Here is a 10,270-nt window from a genome sequence, read left to right as displayed (position 1 = left end):
CTTTTTCTTTGTTAGTATAGTTACAGGTCATTAATTCCAGCTAGCTTGTTTTGTTTGTTTTGGCCTTATCCTCTCCTGAAGTTAATGAGTCTTACGGCCAAAGTGTGAGACTTGAGAACCCTGTGAAATACTTCAAGTATTCGTGTAAAAAGGAACTTCAACTCACTGCAGAAGGACACTGAAAATAAATGAGAAAATAAAACTATGAGGATTGTGTTGATGTAAATGAGGTTCAAGGTGATGTTGTAAAGTTTCTGAAATGTTCAGGTTGTTGCTGGTACATCAAAAGTCCAGACAGCTGATCAGGTTTTTCAGTCTGGTTCTCAGGAGAGCATCTGGAGATTTTATTCTGCGACGCTCAGTGTGATTTTTGGTCGTTCTCTTGGAGTTTTTTTTTTTTTTTTTTTTTTTTTTTTTTATAGGTGTCAGAAAACATGAATCCTCTTGAATCGCTACAAGAGTCACCGCAGACAGACCAAATCTCTCTTTTTGCTGGCAGTGTGAGGGATATTTCATGTGTTTGTGTGCAGCATCACAGACTGCTTTAACTGATCAGCAGATCTTCATCCATGAAACATTTTACCTGACAAACTTTGATTTATTCTTCTGAAATGATAATTTCCCTGTATACAAACATGCTTGAAACCAGTGTTTTTGACCTCTGATGATATTTCATATTGAATGGCAGTTTCAATAGATAAATGTTTATGATTCAAATTTGAACAAAAAAAACTACACACGAGTAAATAATCAATACATGTGTATTTGTGTCACAGTTATGCAGAGGGCTTCAACCAGCTTCATTTATAACTGGTTTACTTTCATATATTGTGAGTAAGAAAAGCATTAACAGACATTCACATCCAGTTGAGTTTAATCACAGTTTCCATCATAGAGCTGATGAATCAGGTGTGTTAACGAACTAATGGAGACATTAGGAAAAATAATGAGATAACACTGAATGAGATTTGACAGGTGCATAAATGTTGATCTGTTCCACACAAATTGGTTCAAGTTTCTTTATTTGTCACACACATATTACATACATGTAATGAAATCATTTAACTTTGTTTCATTTTAATGTAACTTCCTTTTACAGTGCATGTACTTCCCTGGTACATATCTTGTACCTACAGGAAATGAGTGGTAACACAAGGTACTTACCTGAAATGTATGAAGCCGCTTCACTGCTTGCTCCATAGACTCTGGAGTCTAAGGGTATTTTTGGGGCCTGGAGAAGTTTTGTCATGCCCTGATATTTGTGCTTTTTTTCAGTTTCTTATAAATATCTAAATGGGTAAAGTCTAACATCACTGTAATCAGCACAAACTGGGCTATAATAATATGTGAAATGCATGCATGTACATGATTGTAATTTTGAGAAAATAAAATGTTATGCATGGTTAGTGAAAAACACTAGTGGTTTAAAAAATGTTAAATCACTTGAATAAGGCCATAAAACACATACATAACATTGGTTCCCGGCACTGTTGAGAACTGGAGATTGTAGCCTAGAATTTTTCTTTCTGAATGATGTGAAAATCATCTTGTTTACTCACTCACAGAAAACAATATATTGATTTAAATTTTCTAAGACACTTTTTGTTGGTAAAGTCATATGCGAGTAGGCGTCAACTATCATGAATATCATTGTAATTTACACCAGAGAAGACAAAGGCCTGCATAATGAGCTGCAAAATGAGCCTCTGATTCAACTGTGACACTGAGAGGGAGGAGTTACAAGAAAGAATGTGAGAACAAAATAAAAGTATATAATTTTATGTTTGTAGTTTATTAAGAATATATTTAATTATCCCACAACATAATTTAATATCCACTTGGGGGAGCAGTTAAACAGTTTATTAGGAACAATCAAAGCTGACTTTCAAACATATTTTTTTGAAGTCTAACTAGTAAAATGTTTACACGTTATGTGAAAACTAGTACAAATAAATAAAAAGAGACTTACTCATGTTTATGATCTCTGCTGAATAAAGTGCTTCATTCTTTTTTCTGAGGAAATCCAAATCCTCAACCACATCACATCTTTTGAGGGTGAATTATGTTTTATTCCTCTTATCGCGAAGCAAACAGTAAAATAAAATTAAAACTTGAAGAACAGTCTGGCTGCTTTTTCTTCTGTGTGGGCGTATTCAAGCCGCACGCTTCTGTTTGAATCTGTTTTCATATGGATTACTTTATCTCAGAATATTTGTGTTCGGCAGCACTTGTTTAGTTTAAAAGTAGACATGTCAGGCTTTCCATAGATATCTCTCTCATGTCTCTTCGTTGAGTATTCACGGAGTTACAGTTTATTTTAATGACATGTTTGTACATGACGATCAGCGCAGACAAAGGCTGCAGACAGCGCACCTTGTTTGTTATCTTTATTTTATAAGTGCACAAAGGTTTTTTGTTATTATGTATGTATCCCAAAAAAGTAGACCCTTTACAGATTCGATTGAAGTATTGCTCTTATCTGTACGATTAAAACTGAGAGTGTAATTTAATTTCTTTTCGAGGTTATCAGGAGAAAATGACTCAAAACGCATATATGCGTTAATCGACTCGAAAGGGTTAAAAGCGTACATTTTGAGGTTGAAATCAGCTTGTTTGTCGGAGATTCTAGCACGCAGTAGGGGCATTTCATTGTCTGTCTGTATTTCCATACTGGATAAGCCGGCTTTTGTTTGTTTTGTTATTGCCCCCACCCTCCGAGGGAAGCGTGGCTAGTTAGTATGCAGCACTCTGGCCGGCTCTAGCTGATATCAAAATTCAATGAAGATGAACGCAGACGAGCTGAACCGTGGCCGTTACACCGAAAATGTTTTGAAGTACTTGAAGACAAGCCGGATGCTTATAAACAAGTGCTCACTGATTCTGAAGACGATCTGAGCGACGATGAAAGCGGCATAATAAGACTGTATAATATCCCTAATCTACAACTGAGCGAAGATGACGACGAGGAAGAATGTATTGGACTGGCGTCAGACGAGTTGGACCGTAAGATATCAGAGGCTATATCGATAGTAACATTTGATGGGGATAAAGACAGAGAAATGGGGAAAATCCGTAACATTTAGAGGCAAACAGACGCACAGTGCAAACTTCGGATCTGCAAGGATACTTTTCTGTTTCTTATGGGGTGAGTTTCCATAAACATCAACGTTTGTCGTTTTGTGTTCATTCTAAGAACACGTACACGTTATCTCATGTTAAGTCCATGTTTAGACCTTCCCATATCTACCTATTGATTAGCTAGCTCATTGGTTATCACAGAATCCTGTTAACCCCTTACCGGTCACCCCCACTTTTGGCCAGGGACTGAGAAATGACATACCCACAATTAAAGGGTTGCTGCGAACAAATCCTCCGGACTACACACAAAACCAAGGTATCATTTGAAAGCTGACACTTGACAGTTTACCATGAAAGACTCAGAATTACTCTAGCATTTACAAATAGGGAGATAAAAAAGCTCAAACACACAAAAAAAAAATTTAATTTTCATAATAATAGTTTTTGGAAATGAAAAAGGCAAAACTCCGATACATAGGGGCCTGGATACACAAGCAAACTAAAGCCATATGTCTAATCAACATATGTTTTAAATTTGAAGGTTATACAAGCAAAAATGAATTTTTTATAACCATTTATTTAGGTGCATGTCTAGGCACCTTTCCAAAAAGGCCACTTGGAGACGCCAAAGGGACACTTGATAACCCCCTTTTACAGTGTAGTGTGAGAAGCCTGTTCGATCATTTTCATACATTCTATCATTCCAATATGACAAAGAACAATTTATATAATATATCTGGTATATTTATTTTCTCTTAAAAGGTTAGAAAAATGCAAGTATGTGCATTTTTGGAAAGCGCTCCAAAGTGACACCTGGTAACTTGCTAATGTAAGGGATGTAACCAAGTCTTTGTTGACTTTCAGTCTTTTAATGATTTAGAAAGACACACTATTTAGCAAATAAAGTTTACAAATCAATTTTATTAAAAAAAAAAAGTGCATACAATTTGTATACATCTATGAACAATTAGTTATAAGCAAATAAACACAGCGATAAACAATTACCCCAAAAAAAGAAAATATACAAAAAAGGTATATAAATAAAAAATAAAGTAAAAACTCTATACTTTACATAAATGCTTTACACACACTGTGGACATAATTTGAATATATCAGTATAAAAAAATTAAAAAGACAGGATATGAGGGACATTCAGGGAGAACAACTTACAGGCAGTGAGTCTGGGTGACTGGGAGACAGTGTGACTGGTGAAATGTCCAGTGCGCATGGGGAAAAAGTATTACCACTGGATTAGATGGTTTCTTCAGCCCACTCATCCACCTGTACGTAAATGTACTCTCTCAAACTGAGTGTTTAGTCACAATTGGCGTTCATTGTGGGAGTGGTACTCCAGAAAGCAGTTCCTTTTAGGCAGGTAGCAGAAAGCTACATTACAGCTGTGGCACATCACAGGAGAATTCTGACGACACACCTTGCATTTGCGTCTACCTGCAGTGCTGTCTTTGGTGATGTGCACAGGACTGTGGCACCCACATGAAGGACGTGGAGGAGTGTCAGGCACCTTCTTTTTGGTGGGAAGTCCTGCCATCTCTGAGACCAAGGTTTCACGAAACGCTTTCTGAGACATTGGCCTCTGGTTTTTAGACCTTGCCAAATCCTGGTGCAGAATGAAAGCATTCACAACTGCGATGTCCACAAAGTGATAAAAGAAGGTCCGATACCACTTTTTGGTCTTGTGAAGGACGTTGTAATATCCAATAAGTGCATCAGAGTGATCCACTCCCCCCATGTACCTGGAAATAGAAGTAAAAAGTATACATTTAGAAAACCAAACAATTACATATCACAACATAACACACAACACATGACATAGCACAATACTAACCTATTGTAGTCCTTTACAGCAGCTGGAATGGGGATATCCAAGAGTGACCAAGAACCATCACTCCCTTTCACTCTTCTTTTCACAGTTTCACCAGTGAAGGCTTTATGAAAGGTAGAGGCAACCAGAACTTCCCTTGTGTCCTTCCACTCCACAAACAACAGACTGCCATCCCTTAGCCAGCGTATGGTGCCACGAGGTGCTTTCTTGGGCATCTTGTTCACAATGGTTTTCGGGAAGCCTTTTCTGTTTGGTCGGATGGTACCACAAGCATAAATCTTTTTGCTCAGGAGGTCTTTGAAGAGGGTTGGACTTGTATAAAAGTTGTCAACAAACAACTTGTAACCAGTTCCCAACACCTTCTCATTTACCAGAGCCATGACTGAATCATAACTCATACCATTTTCGGTGACTTCATTAGCTGCAGACTTTCCCTCATACACAAAGAAGTCCCAAGTATAGCCGGTAAGTGAATCAGCCAGAACAAAAAGTTTATATCCCCACCTGGTGGGTTTACTTTTCATATATTGTTTTAGTCCTGATCTGGCTTTGGATGCCACCATCCTTTCATCCACAGAAATTTGCTGATTGGGATGGAAGTAAGCCTTACTTGCTTCTCTGATTACATTATACATGGGCTTTATTTTGCAGAGTCGATCATAGGCTGGTGATCCCTTCTTCTTCTCGTTCTCTCCATCGGTCTTCGGATCACTCAGATGGATAGATCTGGAAATATGATAAAACTGTCTACCGGACATAATTCCAGATGGCAGGGGTAGAGTGTAGAGGTCCGACTTTCTCCAGTAATCCGACAATGAAACCAGTCTCACCATTCCCATGTAAATAACAAGTGCCAGGTATGACATCATGTCTTTCATGGTTATGTCTTTCCATGGCTTGTCCACATGGCGCATTGACCCATAGGCATTCGAGTTAGCCAGCAGGGTCGCCAGCAATGAATTTGAGAAAAAAAGCTGGAAAAGCTGCAGGGGACTGTACGAAGCAGTTTTTATCAGCTTTGCTCCAACAGTGTGAAGAGGCCGAAATATGACCTCAGGAGGTTCAGTGCAGTCCATGTTACTGCACCATTCCACCCCTGAAGAGCTGGGTAAATCTGGAGTCCCATCACTATTGAATAAACAGAAACAGAAATTTAGATATATAAACAGTTTATGTCCAAAGTACAGACATCCACCTCTATCCCCACTATATTGTTACCCTTATTGAAATTTTACACTACCAACTAATAAAGCAGAGAGCAAACAGACATCATGGATGCCCAACAGCATTCTTTTTTTTTTCCTCAACAGCCATGATCATCACATAACATGCTTACCAGAAAGTACTGGGAACGTTTTCAGGAGAGGGCTGTCTCTGTCTCCTTTTCCTTCCTCTTCCCCTTCCTCTTCCCCTTCCCCTTGAACTTCTGGAGGCAGCTGAAGATCCTGAAGCCAGACAAGGATGCTTTGCAGTGGATTGTGGTTCCCAGTCATCATCGGAGGTTTCATCACTGTTGAAGTACACTAAAAGATTAGAAATACACCCAACTCAACTGATAATCATACACCTAAAATAAGACCATGCTTTTTCAAACTGAAACAGCATTTACATACAGATATATACAAGGGCCATGCTAATCACATAATATGCTTACCATAAAGTACTGTGCAAATTGTCAGGAGAGGGTTGTCTCCGTCTTCCTTTCCTTCCTCTTCCCCTTGAATTTCTGAAGGCAGCTGAAGATGCTGCAGCAAGACAAGGACGCTTTGCCTGCTGTCCAGAGGTATGGGGCGCCCAGTCATCATCTGACATTCCATCACTGTTGAAATACACAAAAGGATTAGAAATGCACCCAACACAACTGATAATGTTACACAAAGTATATATATTTTTGCTTTTTCAAACCTGTAATAAAAGTTATCATTTACAAAGCAGTGTGCCTTCATACCCACCCTGTTGTTGGCCTGGTAGCACATTTACACATTTTCTATTCAGATTTCAAGGATTATTTACATACAGCAATATACAGCCATACCAACCCTATTGTTACCCTGATGGCACATTTACACAATCTTGAAATCTTCTATTCAATTTTCAAACAAATTACTTACAGCAATATAAAGCCATACCAACCCTATTGTTACCCTGATGGCACATTTACACAATCTTGAAATCTTCTATTCAATTTTCAAATAATTACTTACAGCAATATAAAGCCATACCAACCCTGTGGATGCCCTGATGGCACATTTACACAATCTTGAAATCTTCTATTCAGTTTTCAAATAATTACTTACAACAATATAAAGCCATACCAACCCTGTGGATGCCCTGATGGCACATTTACACGATCTTGAAATCTTCTATTCAGTTTTCAAATAATTACTTACAGCAATATAAAGCCATACCAACCCTGTGGATGCCCTGATGGCACATTTACACAATCTTGAAATCTTCTATTCAATTTTCAAATAATTACTTACAGCAATATAAAGCCATACCAACCCTGTGGATGCCCTGATGGCACATTTACACAATCTTGAAATCTTCCATTCAGTTTTCAAATAATTACTTACAACAATATAAAGCCATACCAACCCTGTGGATGCCCTGATGGCACATTTACACAATCTTGAAATCTTCTATTCAGTTTTCAAATAATTACTTACAACAATATAAAGCCATACCAACCCTGTGGATGCCCTGATGGCACATTTACACAATCTTGAAATCTTCTATTCAATTTTCAAATAATTACTTACAGCAATATAAAGCCATACCAACCCTGTGGATGCCCTGATGGCACATTTACACAATCTTGAAATCTTCCATTCAGTTTTCAAATAATTACTTACAACAATATAAAGCCATACCAACCCTGTGGATGCCCTGATGGCACATTTACACAATCTTGAAATCTTCTATTCAGTTTTCAAATAATTACTTACAGCAATATACAGCCATACCAACCCTGTGGATGCCCTTACTGAACTTTTACACCATCAGCTAATGACCATGAGTCCAATCAGACAATAATGATGCACCAACTACATTATCTTGTTCTCAGAAAAAAAAACTTGATTCACATTATTTGCTTACCAAGTACTGGTCTGTTGTTGTCTCCCTTTTTTTCCTTTTCCCCTGGAAGAAGCTGAAGATGCTGCAGCCAGACAAGGACGCTTTGCCTGTTGTTCAGATGCATCTTGTGTCCTCTCTTCATCTGAAGTTTCCACACTGTTGAATTAGACAATAAGAATTATAAATATACCGAACAAAACTGATAAATCTCACAAACCGAAAATGACACATATTATTGCATATTTTTCGCCAGACAAGTTATGTCTGAACTTTGTCTTGTTTTCGACATACATAACTCAACATACATAGAAGTAATATGGTCAAGTAACGTTACATTGTATACAGTTTGTTTCTAACTCGGCAATAGAATATGGATCTCGTAGTACTTTGATGTATTCGTAAGATGAACAAGTTGAGAAACTGAAAACTAGAAACCAACGTAAAGAAAAAAAAAAGCTAAAATGTTTAGAGACTTACCGATCTAAATCAGGATCAAGACCTTCCAAAAACATATCTTCTTCTTCCGTGTCGGCGCTGGATACAACACTTTCTTCGGAAAAATCCACTTCTCCTTCATCACTGCTACGCAAAATTTCTTCCAATGCAGCAGCAGGAGAAAAAAACTTCTGTGCACGACGCTGATCCATGGCTGGCGAATGCTAGCAGTGCGAGTGCTAGTGACCAGCAGGTGTGCCCCTTATATTTGCGTCACGCTAGAGGGCGTGCACTATTTTTCAAGGAAGCAAATTGTTACGCACACTAAAAAACAATGTATTACACGCGAAATTACGCAAATGAACACATTAGCGTAACCGTTATTGCATAGGCTAACGTTAGATGACGACACATTAGTTTGCCATTGCTGTTGGTCTACTTTTTTTTTCACTTAAGTTTGCCCGTGCATAATCACACGTGACTACAAGCGCCTGTTTACTTTTTTTTTTATACATATATATGTGGCCTGTTCTCATCGGACATCTTCTGGGTTGTTCTCATTCATTTACAGACACTCTACTAAATACATTGATACGTTATATGTCACTGAATAAAGCGCTAGATGTGAACAGTTCGTCAAATAAACAGGACAGCGCCCCCGTGAATAGCGCATGTCAGGATGTAAACAATAGACGTTATATCGAATTTTATACCAGTTTGCATGCTTTTGGACAAAAATTTACCATGGAAATCGTGTACTGGACTCTTCCCTTAGAAAAAAGGTCGATGTCACCATCATACTGCCAAACCTTACAATTCTACGAAACAAAAAGGCAAGCCCCCCCCCCCCCCCCCCCTTTGTTGTCTCGCGAAATTGTTTACGGTCATACAGAATAACAAAAAACTACTGTAAAGTTATCTTGATTGTATAATGCTTGTACATGTTGAATCAGTATTCTCATATCTTTCACACAACTTGATAAATTTCACCGAATTTGATTATTTTACATGATAACATGTAATAAACAAGCGATCTATGTAAACAATGTCACACGTGGGGCCGTCGGCGATGCCTGCACGTAAAGGGGTTAAAAAAGTAAATTCACCAAGTTTTATGTAGAAAACCAGAAAATAACAAATAAAATTAGCATCAATATGTACTTTTTGTTTGCATAAACATTAAAATAATAACATTAAAAATGATGGCCACATTTTAAAGATTAAAGATTTTTTATAAAAAGATAAAACATTTAAATCATTTTTAAATCATTAAATCATTTTTATAAAAGTCAAAAAAGATAAATAACTGACATTTACAATGCACATTCTCCTTTATTATTAATAGTATGCGGTCCGATTTTTCCCGTTGTGTCTGTCGTTGCTATGCAGGGGGTATGGCTTATCTAAATGAGATGTAAATGAGCCCCATCGTCACTTGCAGCAGTGAGAACTGCACAATCTTCAGAGGCTATTTTCTGCTTTTTGAGCTTTTTTGAGTGCCTACCTTCAAATGGCCACAACTTCTCCAAATCTTATCAGATTTCCAAGTGTTACACATCGTTGGAAAGCTTGGAGACTACACTTTCAGAATCTGTGAATAACTCAAAATGCCCCAGAACCGACTTGTGTCCCTACTTTCCGTGATTGGTCACATATATGCTTGACCCAAAGAATGAAAGCTGTGTCATACACTTGAAAAATGTTGAGCTTTATTATGCTCACGGACACTAGGGGTTCGACAATACTCTTAACACACAAGGTGAGACAATTCAGATACTTGGTTCACTAGAACGAGACATGCTTTAAGAAATTTTTAAATGAAAACGCTGCTGTTTA

The 10,270-nt window shown here is 37.8% G+C and overlaps 1 protein-coding gene across 1 annotated transcript; it reads right to left on the bottom strand.

Moving 5' to 3' along the window:
* Positions 1–4,054: 4,054 nt before the first annotated feature.
* On the bottom strand, positions 4,055–6,033 carry LOC127967886 (piggyBac transposable element-derived protein 4-like). The gene is made up of 2 exons (XM_052568647.1): positions 4,925–6,033; positions 4,055–4,832 (listed from the first exon to the last, which is right to left on the bottom strand). The coding sequence occupies exons 1-2, from the start codon at positions 5,995–5,997 to the stop codon at positions 4,397–4,399; spliced, it is 1,509 nt and encodes a 502-aa protein (XP_052424607.1). The 5' UTR covers positions 5,998–6,033; the 3' UTR covers positions 4,055–4,396.
* Positions 6,034–10,270: the final 4,237 nt, after the last annotated feature.

This window comes from Carassius gibelio, chromosome A4 (genome assembly GCF_023724105.1).
Source record: "Carassius gibelio isolate Cgi1373 ecotype wild population from Czech Republic chromosome A4, carGib1.2-hapl.c, whole genome shotgun sequence".
NCBI classification, from domain to species: domain Eukaryota; kingdom Metazoa; phylum Chordata; class Actinopteri; order Cypriniformes; family Cyprinidae; genus Carassius; species Carassius gibelio.
This window is presented reverse-complemented; position numbering and strand designations above follow the sequence as displayed.

Bases quoted from the DNA above. Each gene is read 5' to 3' on its own strand.
- LOC127967886 (XM_052568647.1), bottom strand. From the start codon at position 5,997: ATGGACTGCACTGAACCTCCTGAGGTCATATTTCGGCCTCTTCACACT. The intron at 4,833-4,924 runs GTTAGTATTGTG...TTCTATTTCCAG, and splicing joins GCTGTAAAGGACTACAATAG to GTACATGGGGGGAGTGGATC.